The 25,970-nt window shown below is 41.5% G+C and overlaps 1 protein-coding gene across 2 annotated transcripts in view; it reads right to left on the reverse strand.

Annotated features, from left to right (window-relative positions):
- Positions 1 to 25,970, reverse strand: part of MTM1 (myotubularin 1) — a 103,249-nt gene that overhangs the window by 55,275 nt on the left and 22,004 nt on the right. For both annotated transcript variants that reach the window (XM_037989278.1, XM_037989277.1), the window contains exons 2-5: positions 24,921 to 24,993; positions 20,798 to 20,870; positions 18,638 to 18,732; positions 2,465 to 2,575 (exon numbers count right to left, since the gene is read on the reverse strand). In XM_037989278.1, the coding sequence (XP_037845206.1) occupies positions 2,465 to 2,575; positions 18,638 to 18,732; positions 20,798 to 20,870; positions 24,921 to 24,983 (342 nt within the window). In that variant the 5' untranslated portion in view covers positions 24,984 to 24,993. The remainder of the gene's footprint in view (positions 1 to 2,464; positions 2,576 to 18,637; positions 18,733 to 20,797; positions 20,871 to 24,920; positions 24,994 to 25,970) is intronic.

A 25,970-nucleotide genomic window follows, 5' to 3' on the forward strand; every position in this document is an offset into this window, starting at 1 on the left:
CCATCTGATTAAGATGCAATTAAAGACAGAATAGTATTTCTTGCCAACAAAACTGAAGTAGAAAAGGCAAATGACTCACAGGCGGCAGATCACCAAATCTGTAACAGAAATAGGAGCACAGACTAACTGTAAGTTCCACCTGGTCTCCTCAGAGTTTGACTCATCAGGGAAAGATCCACATGGACTAAGAGTCTCCCAGTCAGACCCTCAGCCATTTTAACAGCCGGGTCATAGGGTGACGTTCCAAGCCTCACTATAGTAAGAGTTGAAGAATACATACCCCTGCTGCAACGACTCTGAAGAATTGATTTATTGAGGCGTCATTTCTAAAGAAACAACACACATCACTGCTCACTTCAAAATGCCACACTATGTCTTTAAGGCGAGTACATGGGAGTGAGGTGGGGAAAGAAAGAGAAGGCTCTGTGGTGGTATGGTTTTACTTTACTTTTTTTTTTTGTTTGAAAGACTCCACACAGGCACCAGGGGCTAGTATGGGGCCTGCAGGGTAAGAATTTGCATATTCAGAACTACCTTTCTCCTGCTGCTGGACAACATCCTCTGGGACTTGTATCTACTGTGGGAAAGTTGCTACTGGCAAGCAGAAATCTCTATGTGCATTGCTGGCATAGCCAAATCTACAGGAGTTGTAACTACTTGTTTCAGGAGAGAAATGCGGTTCTATCATGGTTATTGAATGCAAGCGAAAGTTGACCTATAAGAGACAGGACAGTGAGTCTTTTATCTCACTGCAGATTTCCTTTATATCAATGTCATGTTTGTTACTGAGAAAATGGAATATGACTCTGTGACGTCAGTGTTTCTGGGGAGATAATTTAGTTAAAAGGTTGTGCTACAACATTGTTCTAAGCCATCACCTTTGGGCTCATGCTAACTCCAAAAAATATACATATGTAACATTTCAGAATTATGCTTGGTGAGTTGTTCCTATGCCTTTTGTTCTTAAATAGTCAGGGGTGAAAATGTGCTTTGTCTCATTAATTTTGGGGGGATTGATATTTAAGTACTAGTTTTTCCTATTATAAGGCAGAAAATAGGGTTTTTTAAACCCTGTAAGAATGAAAGTCACCTCAAAACTGTCAATATAGCAACCCCATTTTCCCTTGAGTACTCTAATATTAAACACTCTACTCCCATAAATCCTTTTATGCAAAATACAAAAGCCTTCCTTCAAAGTAAATTCCCATGTTTCTAGGCCCCAAAGGGTAGACAGTAGCTGGGATAATGGATAAAGCATTAAGGTAGCTTGAATTAAAACACCACCAAAAAAAGCTGAGGTGGATGGTAGTGGTGAATTTCAGTTAAGATTTAATAATGGCATTATCCTTTAGTTTCTGATAGAAAAAACAAGTCTTGATCTTTTATAAACTGGAAAGAAAAACACCATATTGTAGTATAATCCAAATATAAGCACACAATGTTGGTTTTGAGAAATCGCAGCGTATGAGACTAGGAAAAGGAGACTTAGTTTTTGGTTCTGGCTCTTGCGCTGGCTCCCTAGGCAACCCAAGACAAGTAATCTCAGATAGCAAAGGCCTCACTTCTCTATCAATAGAATGAACAACTTGGATTGGCTAAGGGCCAGCAAAATTCAGCCCAGGTCTTCATATTAAGACTTTTGTTGTTGTTGTTGTTGTCGTTTTTGTTTGTAACACTTCAAAGGGGTTGAAAAAACAACACACAAAGAAGAATACACAACAGAAATCCGATGTGGCCCACAAAACCTAAAATATTTGCTACTGAGCCCTTCACAGAAAACGTCTGCAAAGCCCTGCACTGGACTGGTGGTTCACAGTCACCCGAGACACCTGAACACATCCCCAACTTCTGGGTCCCAGCCTTCAGAAATTATCTTAGCAAAGTTACCCAACTCTTTGGAGCCTCAGGCTCCCCATCTACAATATGCCCATCTCAGAGGGCTGTACTTGAGGCTCAAATGCAAAGCACCTAGCATGTGTTTGGATGGACACAAATGCTCAATACATGGTTACTATCATAGCAAAATGTACCTCGGAAAATAACCTAAGCAAAAGTTACGAAGGTTATTAGAGGTAAGGACACATCCTGTTAACAGAGGGCAAAATCTCTTCTATTCCTCCTTCCTTCATGGTAACACATGACATGAAGGGGCACCAGGAGCAAGCTAGAGCAAAAACTAAAGTGGTTTAAGAAATTGTATCTATCAAGTTCTCTTCCCACTCAGTCAAGCTAACAAACTGCCCAGTTCCTCGAGTCCTTGTATTTGGTGATTGCGGCGGGTCCCTCACGTGGGCACTATTGCCCAGGCACTTTTGAAAAGCTTGTTCTTAAGGGAAGAACCACTTTCAGGGCCTTAGATGAACATGAGATCTTGATTTTTTTTTTCAAATCCACATTAATTTTCTACTATCATTCAACATTAACGTGCCTTGTTCTTTGCATAAGAAAGTATCGAATCTCTTACTTTACAAGTAATATCTAGACCATAGGAATTTTCTCCTCTACTTGTTGCGCCTCCCATTTTTTCAATTCTTGAGATCACACCCAGAGGAACGTCAAGTATTAGAGCAGAATCCTGTAATGGACAAAAATACAATAGTCAGTATTTCTGTCAGTATAATTAAAACATCAAAAAACATATAAAAACAACCATATGCTTTCAGGGTGATTTTACCTTGGCCCTTTTAGCACTTTATGAACAAAAATATGATACAGATCACACATGACAGAGCAAGCATTAAAACAGTCAATTATGCAATCAAAATGCATCCCCAAACATTTGCCATTGTGCACTGCCTCCGGAGTCAAGAGTAAACGTCTAGGTACACATTCCCAGGATATCCGTGATGTCACTTCTAGCCTGTTTCCGTAGGATTCTCTCCCACAATATTCTTCACTCCAACTAAGTAAACTTCTTCATTCTTCAGATGCTTCATCCACGATCAGGCCATGTGCTTTGCTCAGGGTGTTCCCTTTGCCTAGAATGATCTATCTTTCCCAACTACCAAAATTCTCCCCATGACTTTTGCCTTGGCTCAGCAAGCATCACCTCTAATGAGGCCTTGCTTCCCAATTAGATCAGGCAGAGTTCATCACGTTTTCCTTGGAAGTTCCACAGCACTTGATTCAGACTGCTGTTAATCACTTGCTTCACTCTGCCTTGTTACCACAAATTTACACATCTGTATTCCCCTACTAGAAACCAAGCACCTGGAAATGGTGCTTGTCTCTGGCATGGGTGCACTTCCCAAAGCAGAAGCACAGCAAGGCTTCTCCATCATTTGCTATCCAACGCTAGGTACAAGTGGTCTAGAAGACTGCTGGCATAATGAAATCATGTTAGTCAAGTAATAGCACATTCATCACCAGGAGATCATCACAGCAGCTGCCATGTAGGAAATACCTCTCTTCTGTGCCAGGTACTACAATAGGGGCTTTGCACACATCATCTCATTTTATCCTCACAACCATTCCAGGACATAGGTGAAGTATCCCTGTTTCCTGAGTTTTTCAAAGCTTCAATAACTTGTTTAGTAAGTATATGGCAGGGTGAACATTCAAGGCAATGCCAGAAAACACACATTAAAAGCGCCATAAAAATCGTCCTACTCTTTGATCCAATAATTTTGCTACTAAGAACTTATGGCTATCACTTAACAAAAGGAAGATGTTCAATGGAGCTAGAGGTAGATAACAGGGTAGAAAAAACTATAGTCAACTTGATGGAACAAGTATACACACAGCTATTAAAATAATTATGGTACATGGAAAAATAAGTTTAAGTGGGAAAAAGCAGCATACAACATATGTGGTGACTACAATAACATGAAATATCTATCTACAGGGACAAAGACATGAAGGGCTACACCATTTTTAATCCAAAATTTTCTTTCATGCTGTGACAGATGAGTTTGAAAAATAAAGAAAAAAAATTTTAAGGGGTATTTGATTTTTTGTTCTTTAAAAACCTTTTGGGGCTACAAATAGTTTTTCTTTTCTTTCTTTTTTTTTTTTTTAAGAGATAGGTTCTTGCTCTGTTGCTCAAGCTGGAGTACAGTGGCTCACTGAAGCCTCGACGTCCCAGTCTCAAGGGATCCTCCCACCTCAGCCTCCCAAGTACCTGAGACCATAGGCACACACCACCAGCCACAGCTATTTTTTTTTTTTTTTTAAAAGATGGAGTCTCACTCTGTCACCAAGGCTGGAGTGCAGTGGCACGATCTCAGCTCACTGCAACCTCCGCCTCCTGGGTTCAAGCAATTCTCCTGCCTCAGCCTCCTGAGTAGCTGGGATTACAGGCATGTGCCACCATGCCTAGCTAATTTGTATTTTTAGTAGAGACGGCATTTTGCCATGTTGGCCAGGCTGGTCTCAAACCCCTGACCTCAGGTGATCCACCCGCCTCAGCCTCCCAAAGTTCTAGGATTATAGGCATGAGCCACCATGCCCAGCCAAAATTTTTTAAAGTTTTTTGTAGAGACAGGGTCTTACTGTGTTGTCCAGGCTGGTCTCAAACTCTTGGGCTCAAGTGATCCTCCCACATCAGCCTCCCGAGTAGCTGGGAGTAGCTGAGACCACAGATGCATGCCACCATGCCCAGCTAATTATTTTGTATTTTTTGTAGAGATGGGGGCCTCAGTATGTTGTCCAGGCTGGTCTCAAACTCCTGGGCTCAAGCAATCCTCCTGCCTTGGCCTCCCAAAGTATTGGGATTACATGTGTGAGCCACTGCTTCCAGCCTTTTATATTAAAATACAATACAGAAAATAAGCAGTTATTCATAAAATATAAATACAGCTCATGGTTTATCTAGAAATTCAAAAAGTGTAAAGCTGTGAGCATCTGTACCATGGAATACCACTCAGCAAGAAAAATGAATGAACTATGGATACATGGAACCTGGAAGAATCTTGAGGGCATCATGTGGAATGAAAATCGCCAATCTTTTTTTTTTTTTGAGACAGGACCTCACTTGTGTCACCCAGGCTGAAGTGCAGTGGTGTGATCTCAATGCAACCTCAACCTCCCTGGGCTCAGGTATACCTCTCACCTCAGCCTCCCAAGTAGCTGAGACTACAAGTATGTGCCACCACGCCTGGCTAATTTTTGTACTTTTGTAGAGAAGGGGTTTCACCATGTGGCCCAGGCTGGTCTCAAACTTCTGAGGCTCAAGCCATCCACCTGCCTCAGCCTCCCAGAGTGCTGGGATTACAGGCGTGGGCCACCACACTTGGCCGAGAAATGCCAATCTTAAAAAGTCAAGTGTTATGTGATTCCTTTTATATAATGTGCTTGAAATGACAAAATTATAGAGAAGGAGCCCAGAGAAGTAGTTGCAGAGGTTGAGGGGAGGCATAGCGTGACTCTAGAGGGGCAGCACGAGTGAGTTCTTTTGTTGTGACAGAACAGTTCCATATCTTGATTATTGATGGTGATTACCTGGGATCAAATGCTACAGAACTGTGCGTAAAAGCACACAAAAAATGAGTGCATGAAAAACACTGCTGAAATCCAAGACTGACCATAGTCAGTCTAGTTGTGCCAGTCCACTTCCTGGTTTTGATAAAGGGCTATAGTTATTGCAGGGAACTCAGTAATAAGTGTAAAGGACCTCTTCTATTTTTGCAAGTTCTATGAGCTCATAATTATTTCAAAATAAAAAAGCAAAAAAGTGTATGAGTATAATTATCATAATGTAGAGAAAATAGTACAAGCTCTTAGGTGGACAAAACTGGCTCAATCTGAATCCTGACATTCACTAGCTGATAACAGTGGCGAGTTACTATTGCTCAGTCACATTTATCTGAAAGTAGGGATGATTACAGAAAATGAGTTTAAAGTACCTCGCGTCGTGCCTGATGACAGTAGCTAGAAAACAATGGAAGTTATTATTATTATGGCAAAGAATATCTTAGTACTTGGAAGATGTAATTGTGCTCTTTAAATATAGTGGATCAGTATGCTCTAGCAAGCATCTAACAGATCTTACTGTTTGTACCTATAAGGAGGAATGTCACGGGGTAAGACACCTCATGACATGACTGAAACCTAAATGCCCAAAGAGAAAAATACCACTCAGTAACAGTATATGTATATAAGCAGCATATTATCATGTATTTACTTATCAATACAGTACAGTTATTTAAAACATAGTATCAGTCTGTTATTATGCTTAGATATACTATATTGAGATTTGAGTGTCTGTGAACTGTATTCTTAAATGTCAAATTTATACCTAAAATACATAGAATAGACACTAAATAAGTCTGATACTCTAGTATCAACATGGAAGCAAGGATGTTTAAAAAAAGCAGAAGAATTAAAAGTGAGCTAACGCCTTGCTACTCTTTGTCTCTGTACAGAGGAAATTTTATAGCTCAAAGAGCCCTGGCCCTACACAGAAAAAAGAAAACAGGATGCTGAGGAGAACCAGCCAGCTTCTGACCAAAGGCACCCACCGTCTAATGACGCTACTTGCTACATTCTCCCTGTATGACACATTCGAGATCAGATAACCCAGCAGGCCAAACTGGAAGATCCAGGAATAGGCAAATTAGTTGAACTCTCTGGATACCTGAGTCATCAGTATCTAAATATCATTAAATATTTAAGGATTTTCAAAGGCCCATTCTAACTCAAAAGTCTGTGCCTTGTACTTCTATCTACCTAAAATAATTGAGATGTAAATATGTTAAATAAGCTAAAACAATGCATATTCTCTCTCTTTCTCTCTGTCTCTCTCATACACTAAGTAACAGAAACTCTACTGAGCCCTAGGCTAGGGTTCATGAAGTTAAGATGCAGAGTTGCCCGCATGGAGTTCAGGGCCTAGCTCTATCTGGGAGATAAGACACATGGACTCAAGTAACTATAATGCCAGGTTGCTAGTGCCAAGAGCCATAGGAAAAGTCCACAAAGTAGAATGGGAGATCAGAGGAGGGCAAGTCATATCTGATGATTAGATAGCATGAAGGTTCTGTGGCAATGACTACATTAAAAATGATCCTTAAAGGATGGATCAAAAGCAACTGGAGACTGGCATTTGAGAAACAAGTAAGAGTCACATCAGCTGCACATGTGGGAAAAGCATGGGGAGTTTATTTTAAAAAAAAATGTAGGCCAGGTTTCAGTGACGGTGATGGGAATTTCCTGGGGAGTACTGCAGGGCTAGGATCAGGGAGACTGAGATCTAAAGGATGCTTCTGGAGAACAGGAATGCCACCATCAAATGGTGTTTTATGAAGATTCATCTAGCAGCACTGAGAACTCTGGACTAGCAAGAAGTGGGCTACACCCACTCCTCAAAACCATGAAAGCTGATACTTGAGTACAAGTGAGAGGCTATGAGGATCTGGAAGTGGAGAGGGACCAAGGTAGAAAGCAAAAGAGACTAGCCACTGGGGAAGACTCAAAGATGAATCAGCTTTAGGCCAAGATCTCTGGGATAAACAGTGGTGGTACCAGCAAAAGATGTGAAGAACACAGGAGGGGGTTTTAGAGAAAGATGAACATGGCTAATTTTAGAAACTCTGGGTTTGAGATTATGATAAACGAACCAAGTACAGATATCCAGGAGATGGCTGGATATAAAGAACTGACGAGATCCTGAGGGCACCTCGAACTCAAAATGTCCAGAACTAAATACAGTTCTCTCTCCAAACTACATTATTCTCCAAAGTTCCCTATCTTAGTGGCTGGTTACAAAAGCTAGAAACCTAGGAGTCACCCCTGGTATCCCCCTCTCTACTATCCTTAAGCCAGTCTCCCATGTCTGCCTCTTAATCAGTCTCAACTCTGCTAACCACTCCAATTCTATCAGCAACTTCTCCAGGCCACTGCCGTAGGTGCAGTGGTCTCTATATCTACTATCGCTCCCCCTACAGTACCCAGGGTGATCTTTTAGAAGAGCACATCTGATGCTATCATTCCTTGGCTCACACCACTTCGAAAATGGTGTGAAAAGCTTCAAAAGCTTCTCATTGCTGAACTCTAAAAACCCAAATCCTGGCCGGGCACAGTGGCTCACACCTGTAATCCCAGCACTTTGGGAGGCCGAGGTGGGCAGATCACCTGAGGTCAGGACTTCAAGACCAGCCTGGCCAACATGGTGAAACCCCGTCTCTACTAAAAATACAAAAATCAGCTGGGTGTGGTGGCAGGCGCCTGTAATCCCAGCTACTCGGGAGGCTGAGGCAGGAGAATCGCTTGAACCTGGGAGGCGAAGGTTGCAGTGAGCCGAGATTGTGCCACTGCACTCCAGCCTGGGGGACAAAAGCAAGACTTTGTCTCAAAACAAAACAAAATAAAATAAAATAAAAATAAAAATAATCCTGGGGAAGGTGATGGGGAGATGTTAGTCAAAGGATACACAATTTCAGTTAATAAAAGGAGTAAGTTCCAGAGATCTACTGTACAATATAGTGACTACAACTAATTAATAACTATTGTGTACTAGAAAATTGCTGAGAGTAAATTCTAAATGTTCTGACCACACAAAATATGTATATGACGCCATGCTTATGTTAAGTAGCTTGATTGACTCATTCTACAATGTGTATGTATTTCAAAACATGTTGCACACGATATATACAATTTTTGTCAATTAAAAAATAAATTAAAGGGCTGGGCATGGTGGCTTATGCCTGCAATCCGAGCACTTTGGGAGGCGGAGGCAGGCAGATCGCTTGAGCCCAGGAGTTTGAGACCAGGCTGGGCAATACAGCAAGACCCTGTCTCTACAAAAAATACAAAAATTAGCTAGCTATGGTAGTGCGCAGCTGTAGTCCTAGCTATTCAGGAAGTTGAGGTGGGAGGACTGCTTGAGCTCAGGAGGTCATGGCTGCAGTGAGCTATGACTGCACCACTGCAATCCAGCCTGAGCAAAGCGAGACCCTGTCTCAAATCAATCAATCAATCCAATGAATAAATGAAAAAATAAAAACCCCAAATCCTGAACAGGGTGGGCAAGGCCTAGGATATCCGGCCACCATCTACCTCTCTTACCTCATCCCTTGCCATTCTCCCCCAACTCAGCCATACTGCCATCTTTCATGCTTCCTTTGGTCTCAGGTCCTCTCATATGCTGTTCTCTCAGCTTCTTCTCACCTCCCCAGCCCCTGCCTCACAACTAGGGAACTCATATGTATTCTTCAGACCCCAGGTCAAACATCATTTTCTCAGGACAATTTCCCAGGCTCCTCAAACTATTGTGCCCCTGTACTACTCCCATGCAACACTGATCACAGCTTGTTATTATATATTGGCGTGATTATCAGAAGAATGTTTATCAATCCCATTAGAACTATAAGCTTTGTGAGGGAGAAACTGTGTCTGCTGTGCTCACCATCATATCCTAGCACCTGCCATAGCGCTTAACACATACTGGACTCTCAGATATTCAATGAATACAGAATGAAAGATTGGAACTGGAGCTAGAAAATTGGAAAGTAACTGACAATGGAGAAAAAAAGAGGGTGAGGACAGAACTCTGGGGAAAACAGTACTTAGGAGGTAGGAAAGAAAAAATGAGCCGCATAGAAGGCAAAAGGTAGAAATGAGAGAAGAGCCAAGAATGCACGGGGAAAAGGATAAAGGAAGGAGCAGTCAACAGAATCAATCCCTGCATAGAAATTTAAAAGTCAAGAACTCAACAAAGGCCATTAGAATTGAGCAGTAAAGGAGTAGTTTCAATAGGGAACAGAAGCCAGACCACAACAAGTAAGGAGTCAATAGTATGGAAGTGGAAGCAGCATGTGTGGACTAATTTTTAAAGAAGTTTGTCCAAGAAGGGGAAGAAAGAGGATGACAGTATCAGTGGTAGCAGGAATACGAGAAGGTGTTTTCAAATAAAGACACTTGGGCAAGGCTGGGCGCAGTGACTTGTGCCTGTAATCCCAGCACTTTGAGAGGCTGAGGTGGGCAGATTACTGGAGGTTAGGAGTCTAAGATGAGCCTGGCCAACGTAATGAAACCCTGTCTCTACTAAAAACACAAAAATTAACTGGGCGTGGTGGTGCATTTCTGTAATCCCAGCTATTTGGGAAGCTGAGGCGGGAGAATCTCTTGAACCCAAGAGGTGGAGGTTGCAGTGAGCTGAGATCATGCCACTGCACTCCAACCTGGGCAACAGAGCTGTCTCAAAATGGGAGGGAGGGAGGGAGGGAGGGGAAGGGAAGGGGAGGGAGGGAGGAAGGGGAAGGGAAGAGAAGGGGGAGAGAAAGGGAAGGGAAGAGAAGGGAAGGAAAGGGAAGGGAAGGGAAGGGAAGGGAAGGGAAGGGAAGGGGAGGGGAGGGGAGGGAAGGGGAAGGAAGGGAAGGGGAAGGGGAAGGGAAGGAGAAGGGAAGGGAAGGGGAAGGGGAAGGGGAAGGGGAGGGAAGGGAAGGGAAGGGAAGGGAAGGGAAGGGAAGGGAAGGGAAGGGAAGGGGAAGGGGAAGGGGAAGGGGAGGGGGAGGGGAAAGAGAGGGGAAGGAAAGGAAGGGGAAGGAGCGGAAGGAAGGGAAGGGAAGGGGAAGGAAGGAAAGGGAGGAAGTTGAGCAGATTCACAGAACAGGGGGAAGGAGAACCAAAAATGATGAAAACCAAAAATGTAAGACACAGAATAACCAATGGGGAACTAAGACTCCAGAGGAGAAAGGTTTAAAGAATTGGATTCACTTTGGAAAATAAGATGTCTGATTCCTTCCTCTCAGATGCGAGGGAAGGAGGAAAAGATGGGTGAAGGTAGACCTCCTTACGTGGTGACAAGGGGACTTTTCAACAGAATAAGAGACGAGGTCAGCTAAAGAACATGAAAGGTTTGTCACTGCAGTGGTAGAGGGTGTAATGAGAAGTCAATCTGAGACTGAAAGAATTGCCAAAGCAGCGATGAGACCCTTTCTGAAAGCCTGAACTTGTAGTGGAACTAATTAATTAAGCCTGTTACGTGACTTTCAACATCAGGGTTTAGTAGCCCACAGATCCTAAAGTTTGGGGATTAGCATGGGAACAAGGGACAATGGAACCAAGGGTATTGGCAGGAATTAGTTTTTGTTGTTGTTGTTTGTTTTTTTAATGTGAAAAAAGCATTCATTTTGCAGCAGCAATATAAGAAGATGATTTAAGACTGGAAGTTTAAAATAATACCTATAGCATGGATCCTATGTTCCCACTGATGTTCTGATTTATGGACAGACTAGGGTGTTCTATTATAGTCTATTTAGCATTATCTCACCTACTATAAAATGAAAAGAGGTGCCAAATCCACTAGAGAGAAGGACCTGAAAAGGACAGTCTTGAAAAGTTTCCAATGCATTTTTTTTTTTTCAAGGAAAAAATACTACAGGAATCCTTTTTGGTCGAGCTTGTAATTCAGTGGACTGGCCCTCCCTCTGAAAAAGAATGTAGATCTGGCTTAGAAATGCTCACACTGGAAGGTAAATTCTGCCTCCCTTCCTGGTAGTATCCGAGGCTTATAGCTCCAATGACAGCCACCAATAGAGATTAGGAAACCTGAGTACTGCTGCACTTGTTCCATGCCCAGCTCTTAGATGGCATGACAGCCAGCACCCATCTGAAAGTCATTTCACAACCAGGTATTTGAGACAGAGTTTGACAGACATGTAAACTGCCCACTCGTCTTGATTCTCCAAATATTACCCTTGCACTGGCAACTCATCAGAAAAACAAAGTAGACCACATCATACTAGTTCTTCACGGAAGTACCTTTACCAACTAAAAGTTAACATTGTATGCGCCATCTTTATAATCAACAAAAGAACCATCACATTGAAAAGGATTCAAGAATTTTTGGGTAACACGCTGCCTGAAGAACTGAATCACTGTGTCACTATCTTTTAGAGAAAAGCCAAACAACAAATTTATCCTTGAATTTAATCCAGGAAAAATGTGCTGTTTCTGACTTGTCATCAGAAAATGAAAACTCTATATCCAACATGTTTCTCATCTTGCCAGCAGTCCTGAACCTAGAGCCAAATTATACTACCCAAGGGTTATGACCTGCTCAACTGGAAGCCTTAAAAGCCCCCATTCCTTTAGCTTCCTCCACATTTCCAATATTCCATTCTATTTTAAAAAGGGATGTGTGAAATGACCAGGAGTGAGAAATACCAACTTTTGGATGGTGATTACCTCTGCTGTAAAGAGGGAGGAAAGGATGGGATTACTTCAGCTGGGTGGTAGACCCACAGACATTTACATTACTTTTCATAAGCTTTCTATAGTAAATACTTCTGAACGATTTTTAAGAGGAGTAGGGGGCAAATGGCAGAGACGGGGTGGGGATGAATGTATGTTCTAGGTGGATAAAATGGCTGCATGAGAAGTCCACAGGTGAGGAGGCAGAGGGCTTGTTTAGGAAGACCAAGTTGCTTACGGGAGCCAAAGCATGGGGTGTACACACAAGGGAGGGGGGAAAGAGCAATGCTGGGAAGATAAGATGGCAGCAGAGTGGTGAGGATCGTGAACACCTGGCTAGGGAATGTGCAATAAGGTGGGAAAGAAGTGTTTCTGAGTAAGGGAATAAGAAGATTGCGGGTATGTCTTAAGGAGCAGATAGAATAGAAGGGAGAGACACTGAAGTCGGGGAGGCCTAGCTGAAGGAGACTGCCAGGGCCTAGGAGACAGACACCGGGGATGAGGGTAGAGCAACATGACTACAAAGGATGAGGCAAATGTGATGAAGTCTACAGAGAAGTGGGGATGGGTAGACAGAGGAGACTCCAGGGTGATGAGAAGAAAATGGCACCATTAAGAGATACAAGAACACCAAAAAGAAGGAACTGGGGGGAGGGAGAAAATTGAGTTGAACAATTTCAGCTTGACAATGAGTCCGGGAATCCAGATGAAAATTCAAGGGATCTCTAGCAGGCAATAAGGAAAGAGAAACTGGGGCTCAAAAGAGAGGTAGCACTACGGGGAAAAAAAAAAAACATGGCCAGGGTAGCACCTGTTTTGCCTATCTGTCAGCTGTTGTCATGCTCAGATGAAAGAGTCAATGGAAAAGGCTGAGTAAACTCTAAGGAGCTTTGTTACTACACAATTTCATGTGCATGGAAGTGACTAAAGCAAAGGGGGTAGTTTAAAGCCACGGGGAGAATAAATGCAGAGCAGCTTGCTGAGGTCTGGAAGCTGCAGAATCTTTACAGAAAGAGCAAGGTGGAAGACGGCTGCGAGAAAGACCCAAGGACTCACATCTCCACGGAATCTGTTCTCACTGGGGCTCCTGTGAGCCTCCTCCTCCTGGTCACACACTCCATGGCCTCTTTTCATTCTTTATCTTACGGAAACTTGCAACATTTCACACCACGGTCTGCTCCCTTCCTTCTTGAGATTCTTCTCTCCTACTGACTTCCATCACAGCCCTTTATCCAGAGATTTTCTACTGCTCTGACTCCTGCCACTTGGTGGTCTCCACTGGCTCTTCTCACTCTCCCCACCATGGAAAAGTGTCCATGTCCCCCAGGGTCCTCTCCTTAGCCCTTATCTTTTTAATGTTACATACTCTTCCCAGCTCATGAATGTCTGTGGTCTTTAGTGCTACCAATATGCTAATGACTTCAGAAGCTTCAGAGTCAGGTTTCCAACTGCTTCTGAGCCATTTCCACGTGGTAGTTGTAGAGTTGTAAGTCCATGCCTTCAGACTAATTTCCCCATTGGGCTTATCTACAACATATTCCTTCTCCTATAATATAATGTCTAGTCAGATGAATGGGAGCAGCTCCTATCATTCAAGTGAAAGTTTGTTCAACTCCTCCCTCCAAATGGCCACTCAAGCCCTCCAAATCTATCATGGTTATCCCCTCTTTTCTGTCTTCACTATGACTATATTAAGGCCCTTATCACTTACCTGGAAAACTAAAATAACTTCCTAGTTGGGCTTCCTGACTTCAGTTTCTCCCTCCCCTAACCCATCACACACGCTGCAGCCAGAGTTCTCTTCCTGAAATCACACTGGATATGTCATTGTCTGTGTGACTTGCATACTGCTTAACTGTGACTTATGAGACTCTTAAGGCTGCTGACTCTTCTTCCAGCCTCATCCTCTTCTGTTCCCCACTCCTCCCTCAACCCCCAATGTTCCAGCTCCAACCGATCATTCAACCATCTTCATAACAAATGGTGCTTTTCCATATTGTTATACATGCGATACAGAAAAGCACCATATAGATATGGAAACTCTCTACCTGATAGGCTCCTTTTTCCTTCCTGTCCAGAAAATTGTTACCATTCAAGAGTTGGTTCAAGTATCATCTCCTCTATAAAGCATTCTGTGACTTGCCACACTGGCATAATCGTCTTCTCCCTTGTACGTCTTCTCCCTTCTCACAGCACTATGCATACCACTGCAGGCTTTGTCATATTATACCACAATTACTCAACTCTATATCCTATGAGGCTGTGCAGGCCTCAAGGTATAGTATTATGCACCTTGCACAGTATTACATTCACCATGGTGCTCAGTGAATGTTTCTGGAATGAAGACATGAATGCCTGAATGAACGAGGGTTAAGGTGTCTTTCTCATGCACTAGAGCACCTAAACCCAAAGTGCTCCTGGAAGGAATCCTGAAAAGCAGTCTTACTCATGGTAGTCTACCAGATTACAAGGTATCACCTACCTACAGTAGGCCCTACTATAGTCACAACATTAACCCAAAGCCGAATTCCTTAGTACTCTCAAGGCCAAAAGGTGGCTATGGGATTTCTCAAATCCAGAAGCAATGTTAGTATTCAAGATGCCACAATGTAGTAGGAGCCACACTGTTGTCAAACCACAGTGACTAGGCCTTTGCCCTCTGAGCAGCACTAACAACATAGGAGCCCATTTCCTCCAAAGTTCACTCAATACAATTTTACTGTGTATTACTGTTTACCAGGACACTGTACTAGCTAGGTATGAAGGACGAAAAGGACTTAGCATTTGCTAAGACCACAGACACAGCAGCAAATAAATATGACAGAATCCATTCATTCAACACACACTGACTTAGCATCTTCAATGTGCCAGACTCCTTCCCAAGAACTGAAAGAACATCAGTGAATAGACAGACAAGTATCCTTGTTCTTAGACCACAAACAAGATGAATCAGTGAAATATATAACATAGGAGATAGTGACAAGCACTCAAGAGAAAAATTAAACACAAACACAGAAAAGAGGTATTAAAAGTTTAGCTAAAGGGCCAGGGAAGGTTTCATAGCAATGTGTTAACACAGAGGCATGAAGAAAAGGCTGCAGGGACATCAAGAAGGAATGATTCCTTCAAGAGAAGCTGGGGAAGACTCGAGAGAGGGCGTGGCTCTTGAGGTGGGTTCTCAAGGATGAATAGCAGCTTCTGAAGGGGTGGAGAAAGGGCATCCAGGTTCCGTGAGAATGGCACATGCATCATGGGAGAAGGAAAGGCTCTGAGTAGTTTGAGAACAGTGCACTTGGGGAGAAGTGATGTAAGTCAAGGTTGGAAGAGACAGAAGGACTTTTATACCATACAAAGAGAATGAATTTTACTCTGTGGGCAACAGGGAACTGATGATAGTTTTGGAACTCAGAAGCAAGCTGGTTGGCCTCACTCTAAGGATGAACACAATGGAGACAGGGTGCGGGCCAGAATGCGGGGGCAGACCATGCAAGGAGGGCTAGGTAGAAGCAGGCCACTGTGGCAATCTCAGGACATGGCCACTGTTCCTCTACTTCCCTGGGCAACAGGAGGCAGGGAATCTGCCCTTGACTCCTTACAAAATAGCAGAGCTAACTCCAGAATCAGACCACACACATTTGGACTCATCACTCCCACTGCAGTGTTTACATACCTGAAACAAACAGGTGTCCACTTCAAAATGCCAGTGAGATGACAGCTCTTTGTCAAACATGCAACAAAATATTTTCAGTTTGCAGCAGAATCCACAATTAATGTTCTTGTTTAGGACTTTAATTGAAGAAACACTATGATGCCTATGTTTTTAGACTCCTGTACAACCATTTAAATGGCATTCTTTATATGATGTTTTCTGCTGTCAGCTGCTTGCTTTTATACTTGAACTAAATGTTGTGGCCAATTGCTTAAAATGTTTATGTAAAACTTAGTGGAAGAAGAAATAAGTTAGTAGTCAGTGTCAGATGGGCATTTTATTCACCCACTCAGCACTAACTCCATCCTCTAGGGCATCATATACAAACAAAAATAAAACTTGCTGAGAATTCTCCCAATTGTAAAAGTAATACATGTTCATTCTGGGTTTTTGAAAAATATTGACAAGTGAAAGGAAGAAGACAAGACATGCATAATCCCTCTCTTCAGATAACCCAAATACCGAAACCTTTGGTGTATTTCTTTCCAGCCTCTTTTCTACAGACAATTTTTGTTCTTTGTAGTTGAGGTCACACTACATACACAACCTTGTCATATCATCAGTTTGAATAACTTCCCCAGTTCATTATCAGTGACAGCACAAGGTGGAACTGGGTACACAGTCAAGTGTGGGCAAGTCAAAAAGCCAAGAGTACAAACAGCAAAAGGGACCATAATGTTTAATTGCAACTTTTGGTAATTCTCACATATATTAGCATAAAATCTTTCAATCTATCCTAATTTGACCCTTGGGAGCTATACAGAATAAATTGAATCCCTGCTCCACAGAAAGGCACTTCAAATATTCAAAGATGGGTCCATCATGTCCCTTTTTAGTCATCTTTTCTTCAGGTAAGATCAGCATTTATTTTGATCACTGCTCAAACTGCAGTCCCTTCACTAACCTGGTAATCTGTGTCTGAACTCTCTTCAGTTTGCTAATGTCCCTCTTAAAACTTGGTATTCGGCTTTGAACACAACACTTCAGATGGGGCTATTGTTACATTTTGTCTGGCAATTATGTTATACTTCTGTTAACTCAGCCTAGGTGAATATTAACTTTTTAATCAGTTATATCCAATTACTGGTTCAAATAAGCTTGGATCCATTAAGACAGACCTCCTATCCTTTACTGCTAACAACTGATAACAACCGAGTAATTATTATCTATATTCAATTTTATATTATTAGTTGTGCTGCAATATCCTAACCAGTTAAGATCATTTCAAATCCTGATCCCGTCACCTAGCACACTTTGGCTAGTATGGGGTTTTTCTTATATTGGAAATGCATGTGTTCTATGTGCTCCTCTGCAGTACATCACAAATGCTGGAAAGGAAGGGCCCCACACAGCAAGATGTTAGCGACCACCCTTCCTAGCATTAAGCCTGAAATCCATAGGCTATAACTCCACCTAAGTGTACTGCCACCATTTGGCCCAGGTATTTTTCCAGGGTCTGTCACATGGCCTTGGTTCCATCAAGACAATGTGTCAGTAACACTCCCATTGGTTGGTTTCTTTTCTAAGTACTTAAAAATCATCTGTTTAAAATTATTATTTGTAGAATTTTTGCCAATTGTTGCCAAGAGTGAACATCCAGCTTGTTAATTTTCAGAATCTTCTTTCCCATTCTGGAAAGCTAGAACATTCACTCATCTCTACTCTTACTTAGAAGTTTGAATAGAGTCACATAAATGAAACGCCCTGTGGCCTGATCCATGTACCTGTCCCTACAAGCACTGTGCTAGAGGAGATTCCGGAAGTTGGGGCAGCTATAAAAGTGGGCTCCCACAGCTAAGGCAGTAGGGATAATAAACAGCATTTTTTCAGAATTCATACATAATAATGAACACCATAAAAGAAAAAAAGATTAAAAGATATGAACTAATCTAGGTTAGAACTGTCCTAAAAAATGCTGGGGTAAAAGCAATAAAACAAAAGCTACATTTCTCCGACAGCCTCAAGGTCACCTGCATAGAAGCTGCTGATGGGCTACTCTCTGTGAACCCTGGACCTCTTCCCCATTCACATCTCATCAAAATATACCTCCCCTTCAGGCTGACCTGGGCAATGACAACCCACCACATCTACTGGAAGTCCTTCAGTGACAGCCACAGCAGCTACTCACTCTCTCTTCCCTTTCTGGGGCATCTCTTTTCCATGCTATTGTCCTAGCGATGGAACATTCCTTGAAATACTGTGACAAACCTTTCATGGTCAGGGATTGAAAAGGTAGAGTCGCAGTAAGCCATACCATAGTCATCCTAGTTCTATACTGCTACCTGGTGCTTTAAAATTGAACACTTGGAAAAATTCTAGAACAGTGGGCTTTACCCAGAAATTCACATTCCTCTGTGATACTTTAGAAAATATAACTGTGCCTGGACCACAGGCCTGGATATTCTGATGCAGTCTCTCTAGGACAGCTGTATTTTTTTATTTTTAACTTTTATGGATACTGTGTTGTTAAGTTCCACAAGTGGGTTTCATATGTGTTTCCAGCAAAGAACCACTGTTCTATACCTAACTTCTCCAAACTAGCAAATGGTTACAATTACTAACCCCTCCCCCACCATTATGAGGGACAAGACTTCTTTTTATTTACCCTGTTCCTTACATATACAAATACAAGTGTTAGTGTTAAATGAGTTTTGTAGAAGCAAAAAATTAAGAGTTGAGAAGCAAATATACCCCATGTTAATTTGACCCACAGTCAATCTTGCAAAGTAGAAGAGAAACAATTTAGCATTATCTTTAACAGTTAGGGTCATCTTTATGGTCTTATATTCTACTTACCGTTTCCAAACTTCTTAAATAAAGACGATAATTTGTGATGTAAACTCTTCCCTTAATGGGGCCATTGAAAGGACATATGTAAATAACTTCTTTGTCTATTAAGATAAAAAAAGTACCCTAAAATAATTGAAATAGATACCAAGATACACAACAAATGGCACTAATTTAATATAAACTATTCAGCTAAGAATAACTACAATTTTAAAAATTACTGAAAAAGCTGAAAGCAAGCACTGGCAATGTTTCTACATTACCGCGCTGGGTTGAGTTGGGGTAGCGGGGGAGCTAGTGGGGCCACATCACCTCCAGGCACTAACAGTGCTTCCCTGAGCTTTCCCACAAGGCTGTCACTACCTGGGGCAAGATGACAGCAGCTCAACAGCAGAAGTGAATGAGAATACTGCTGCTGCTACCCTAAGGTGGTTGTAAAGGTAACTATTTGAGCTACTTCAGCCAGAGGAAGGCAACTCACCTGGGACAGTCTCATGGACTAACCACTAGACTGAAAGATGAGGCTACCAATCTCTAACCACAGAAACATAATCATGTTTTTAACAAATAAATGTCAGTAGTAGAAATCTTTCCAGTTTATTCTTTTTTTTTTTTTTTTTTTTTTTGAGATAGGGTCTTGCTCTATTGCCCAAGCTGGAGTTCAGTGGCGCAATCATGGCTCACTGCAGCCTCAACCTCTCAGGCTCAAGCAATTCTCCCACCTCAGCCTCCTGAGTAGCTGGGACTATGGGTATGTGCCACTGCACCCAGCTCTTTTTAATTTTTAGTAAAAATGATGTTTTTCTATGTTGCCCAGGCTGGTCTCCAATTCCTGGTCTCAAGTGATCCTCCTACTTTAGCCTCTCAAAGTGCTAGGATTACAGGTGTGAGCCACCACACCAAACCTCTTTCTCTTTTTAATAGTCTAGAATAGAGTTTGGCTAGGTTCATTTCAAACACTGAAGTGATATAAAACAGGTGGCCAAATGAATAGTACATCTGTGGTAGAATAAACATAAGGAGAAGCTAAATCAGAAAAATTAATTATAATAGAAATATGTCTCTCTTATCTTTCAAGGATGTCCTTGAATGTGTTAATGACTCGTAATGATTTTAAAATCCCTTTCTCCTCAAGTGCTAAATAAAAAATACTCAGTAAGGCTACTTCATGCTAGTTCCATTAGTTACTACCTAGGTTAAGGTTCAGGCACTGATACCTACCACCAAAACTTCATATATGAAGATGATCAAAAGTAAAATATCTTCTTTGCTCTTATCCAGAAATTGAGATGAACACATCCCACTGATCTCCATTTCAAGACTAGAATGTGTGCAAGATTGTGGACTCAGAAGAGAATTTCTCGTGGTGTACGGCTAATTCCCAAAGGTACCTTGCTTAGGCTCGCCATCTAATTAGCACCAGGTTTTAGCCATTTAAGCTAAACAACCCAGATCTTAATTAATCAAAAGGTTCCCTGGAAGAATGGTAATCACATCCACTTCAAATACATTGAAGTCTGAAAGGAGGGTGTTAATCCAAATATAAAATTTGCCCACAACATTAGCACTTGGCTTAGAAGCTGTCAGATGCTCCTATATTCTTAAGCTAGAGTGATCTAGCCCTTCCAAAGTTGATCCCTTCCTTTTAGTATACGTTGATCCCTTCCTTTTAGTATACGTTTATCATGAAAAATAACATCAAAATATTACCTAAATACTAACTTCCATTTTCTGACAAATGAAAGATATTTTAAAGCAATATGTTCTCCTATATTTCAAAGAGGAGAATGCTTAAGCTTTCAAGCCTTTAAGTTTATCATTTTAAAGCATGCATCATTGACTGGAAATCATTTTGCTCTTAAAACCTTAAACCATGAGAGCTTATGGCTCCAATGAGAGACTTTCAAGAGATAATCCACATTTTTTTCCCCTAAATCATTCTCAGTCTTTGGTACAGACACAAGAGTATCACTACCCTTGTGAGCATGAAGCTCTTGAAAGAACTCTTTAATCAAGAAACGGATGCAGAGAATTCTGTGTTAACGCTTCCAAACAAAGCTAGCCTATTTATCTAAGTCTGACCGCTAAAGAGTAAGTGGGATTGAAGCCACCTGATCCTGCCAGACTTCTCCTCAAGTTATGCAAATCTTAATGTCAGCAGGTCCTTACCAGTGATTAGTGTTTCTCCTGGAAGTCGAGGAACAGCCTCAGTGAGATCCCGATTGACTCCATCTCGAGACCGCTAGAAACAAAACAGACGCATCAGAAGTAATGACGTTACATTTACGCATTGTTTTTAAATATGCTTTTTAAAGAAAAAGCATTAGAGATTTAGTATTTGGGAAAACTGGCACAAAACTTCAAACAAAAACTACAATCTAGCACCAACATTAATTAGATGTGTCAACTTCTAGTACTAAACGCTAGCATGCTTCTCAATAATATTAATTTTTAAACTACATTTCCAAGCACTTTAAAATTAACAGCTTTCAGGAAAGTGATAAAAAGTAAATATTAAGTGTATTCTATAGATACACATACTCTGTGGCAGCTTTCTTTTTTTCATATTCAGCCATCTTTTGGGAAGACTAGGAAGGAAAACTTCAATTCCATAGAGGCTTAACTGAATAACAGTACAGCCATGAGTCAGAATCCTATTACAAGGCCCGAAAATCATTGTGATTACCTATTGAGTTTCCTATTTCACTAAGATCCTTCCTCACTTTTTACTTCCTCACATTTACTAAGATCTTTATCTTAGATAAGAGGAAAGAGTGGTCTGTCAGAGAACTTTTGAGCTGGCAAAAGTCTTAGGAACCATTTGTACAAATTCTTCACGTCACTTTACTATTTCTCTAGGCTTCCTGGCTTTAGAGGTATTCCCAAGCATGTGCCTCATTCAATCACTTCCACAGCTCTGCTGGGCGGGCACAGTATTATTAACCATTACAACCTGCAGGTGAGTTCTCAGAGTCTAATTTGCCATTGATACCCACTGTCTTTCAGGTTATTCAGCCGCCCTAGTGGATGAATACAAAGATGTGTTGCAGGTGCTAGTCTGATGACATTTGAGGCACATCAGTAACATCTGTTTGGGCAAAAGGTTTTTTCTCAGCAATATTTCATTTTTTTTTTCTATTTGTTGTCCAAAATCACACTGCAATCATTTCATAAGTTACTCATGCTTCCGTCAGAGCAGTTTTGTGAGTATTAAGTGAAAAAATATATATATATATAAGCACACTTTTATTTTTTGAGACAGTCTTGCTCTGTTGCCAGGCAACAGTGGTGCAATCTTGGCTTACTGCAACGTCTGCCTCCCAGCTCCCAGGTTCAAATGATTCTCATGCCTCGGTCTCCTGAGTAGCTGGGACTACAGGTGTGCGCCACCACGCCCAGCTAATTTTTGCATTTTGAGTAGAGATGGGGTTTCACCATGTTGGCCAGGCTGGTCTTGAACTCCTGGCCTCAAGTGATCTGCCTGCCTTGGCCTTCCACAGTGCTGGAATTACAGGTGTGAGCCACTGTGCACACTTCTGTGAATTATCAGAGGCTATGCAAATGGAGAGAATTATTATGAAACAAGAGAAATGTGAATTGTATATTTAGGTGAGATATAAGCTGTCAAAGAGGAGTGTTATGCTAAATTTTTTATGTTTTTTCATTCAGAGGCAGAATGAAAATTCCCAGCCAATTAAAAAAATTTTCTACTACTTGTAAGCTAAGCATTTTAACCAGTTGGGCAAGACAAACTGTTCTCAGCCAGGAATGCCTTCCTCAATGAGAAGCAAAACCATACACCTTATATAAATTGTAAGAGAGGAAAGAAATTATCATCCTTTAACACTACCTCTCACTAACTAAAAACAGGTATAACGAGCAAACGCAATACTCAGTATACCTTTTAAATACCACAGTTCTGGGTCAACCACAAAATAAGGGAAGCGAATGTCTGATTAAAACAGGATAACATGGGATTAACACAGGATATACATTATATCAGAGCAGCATTACACAAGGATTTATAGTTACATTCTTGAAATTACTCCTGTGTTTAGATCTGATTCTTGTACCATAAAAATACTTAAATACAATAAAAACATATAATCTTGGAGATGAGGATGGCCCTTGTAGGCACCCAAAACAGAAAATATAAAGACTGACATATGTGATTACATAAAAACTTTAAACTTCAGTATTTCAAAATCAAAACAAGATACCATAAATACAATTAAAAAGCCAACAATAAACCAGGAAGAAGACTTGTAACATAGTATAGAGCTGATTATCAAAATAGAAGGAACAAGCCAGGTGTGGTGGTCCACGCCTGTAATCCCAGCACTTTGAGAGGCTAAGGCAGGTGGACAGCTTGAGGCCAGGAGTTCAAGACTAGCCTGGCTAACAAGGTGAAACCCCAACTCTACTAAAACTACAAAAATTAGCTGGGTGCGATGGTGCACACCTGTAATCCCAGCTACTCGGGAGGCTGAGGCACGAGAATCACTTGAACCCAGGAGGTAGAGGTTGCAGTGAGCCAGGACTGCACCACTGCGCTCCAGCCTGAGGGACAGAGTTAGACTCTGTCTCGAAAAAAATTTATGTACACACACACAGACACACATGGAACACATAATCAATAAGAATTCCACTCAAAACCCCCAAAAGCCAAATAGAGGACATGAACAATCACTTCACAAAAGAAATACAAACTAATAACAAACACACTTCTATTTATTTATTTATTTTGAGACAGGATCTCACTCTGTCGCCCAGGCTGGTGTGCAGTGGTGAGATCTCGGCTCACTGCAACCTCTGCCTCCCAGGCTCAAACAATCTCCCACCTCAGCCTCCTGAGTAGCTGGAACTATGAGCGCACGCCACCACACCCAGCTAATTTTTTGTATTTCTGGTAGAGACAGGGTTTCACTATGTTGCCCAGGCCAGTCTCGAACTCCTGAGCTAAGTGATCCTCCCACCTTAGCCTCCTAAAGTGCCAGGATTACAAGCGTGAGCCACCTTACCCGACCATAAACACACTTTTTAAAAAAAGGTTAACCTCATTAGTAATCAAGCAATACAAATGAAAACACCACCTTTTGCTCCCTTCTGATTGCTTAGGCATCCCTATCCACCTGGTGGGAGTATAAATTAGCCTTTCTGGTGGATAATCTTAGGGTCTTAAAGGGCCATGAATAGGCCGGGCATGGTGGCTCAAGCCTGTAATCCCAGCACTTTGGGAGGCCAAGACGGGCGGATCACGAGGTCAGGAGATCGAGACCATCCTGGCTAACACGGTGAAACTCCGTCTCTACTAAAAAAATACAAAAAACTAGCCGGGCAAGGTGGCGGGCGCCTGTAGTCCCAGCTACTCCGGAGGCTGAGGCAGGAGAATGGCGTGAACCTGGGAGGCGGAGCTTGCAGTGAGCTGAGATCCGGTCACTGCACTCCAGCCTGGGTGACAGAGCAAGACTCCGTCTCAAAAAAAAAAAAAAAAAAAAAAAAGGGCCATGAATAAAGCTTATTTTAAATTAATCCCTTCCTTTTAATGCATATTCCAAAATCTCCCTCTAATTCCACAATCTCCCCCTGGATACCTTGAACCATTTTCTGTCAAAGTTGTATTTGTTTTGGTTATGCAACAATTTTATCATAACTAGAAAACAATGCCAATGTTTAGGAAGGTATAGCAGCCTGCTCAGCAGGCCTTAGCCCTCCAGTATGTCCTTCAGCAACCTTTCCGGTTGGAGGATTGCCTAGTACCTTAAACATAAGGTCTAGCAGTAATTTCACGAGACAGAGGTTTTCAAAAATGAAGTTATGTGAAAGGATTTACAAATGTAAAACTCATTTAACACATATAAGGCATCCAATCTAAAAGCTTTTCTGGGCCGGGAGCGGTGGCTCACGCCTGTAAATCCCAGCACTTTGGGAGGCTGAGGCAGGTGGATCACCTGAGGTCAAGAGTTCAAGACCAGCCTGGCCAACATGGTGAAATCCCGTCTCTACTAAAAAATACAAAAATTAGCCGGGCGTGGTAGCACACGCCTGTAATCCCAGCTACTCGGGAGGCTGAGGCAGGAGAATCACTTGAATCTGGGAGGCAGAGGCTGAAGTGAGCCGAGATCGCACCACTGCACTCCAACCTGGGCTACAGAGCGAGACTCTGTCTCAAAAAAAAAAAAAAAAAAAAAAAAAAAAAAAAAAAAAAGGGCTTCATTCAATAGGCCAGCCCAAAATGACCTAATATTCAAATATGAAAATGCAGGGAAAGAGATAGAAAAATTCAACTTACCCTCTTAATAGACTCATTCTCCAAGGAGTGTGAATTATATTTAGAAGTTGATGCAGAAGCCATCCTGGAAACTCTACCAAGAAAGACAACATTCAATATCAACTGAATTTGTATGCAATTTCAAACATATGTGACATCTGAGATTTAAATATGGCAACTGAGAGCAAACGGTACTACTTTACAGGTTCCACTTCCATACTAGGCCCCAGTGGTAATGAGACATACAAACAACGAACCACAGCACAGGCAGTATGTGAGAGCTCCAATAAAGGTGCAGGGGACTGGGGAGAACAGACAAGAGAAGCTAAATGCACAAGGGAGCTCAGCAGAAGATGCCACACACATTCCAGGAATTTTTATTCCTAGTGCTTTAATTGCCATCTAAAAAAACTTAATGTTTATTAATTGTGCAACAGGCCTCAAATTTCCATACTCCTTAATTTTTAAAGATAATTTAGAGGCAGCCAAGCAGAATGAAAAAAGAATGGACAATTTAACTCGCACTATTTTCTCTTTTAAGAATTTTGTTTTCTCCAAATGATGGCAGTTTAGAGTGGCATGGATTTGATTGAAATCAAATTAGTAAGATGTGATTTAATCAGTATTTTCTAGGGAAAGTATATACTTCATTTAAATAATGCATATTCATCACAATTCGGGCATAAATGGAAGCATTATATTCAGAACACACACAAATACCATTTTAATGCAAGGATTTATTTAGACTTATGAAGATTACAGCAACAACAGAAAACTAAGTAATGCTTTGGTTACTTTATCAAAGTTTAGGACACAGATAGACACACATGAAGTCAGTGGGAGGTAAACCACATCCAATTCAACAAGGTGACTGTGGATATTTATAAAGATCTTTTTGCCAAGCTGTATTAAGAGCAACCAGACACACTAACAATATCCAGCAATGGAGAACATTAACCCATTTATGCTGGAGGTTGCAAATTATTTTTGTGAAAAATCAGACCTTGGTGATGACCTTGAGGAGTAGGATGTAAATAACTCCCACAAGCTTAGCATTCCAATAGTGGAACA

The sequence above is a fragment of the Chlorocebus sabaeus genome, chromosome X (genome assembly GCF_047675955.1).
Source record: "Chlorocebus sabaeus isolate Y175 chromosome X, mChlSab1.0.hap1, whole genome shotgun sequence".
Lineage (NCBI taxonomy): Eukaryota > Metazoa > Chordata > Mammalia > Primates > Cercopithecidae > Chlorocebus > Chlorocebus sabaeus.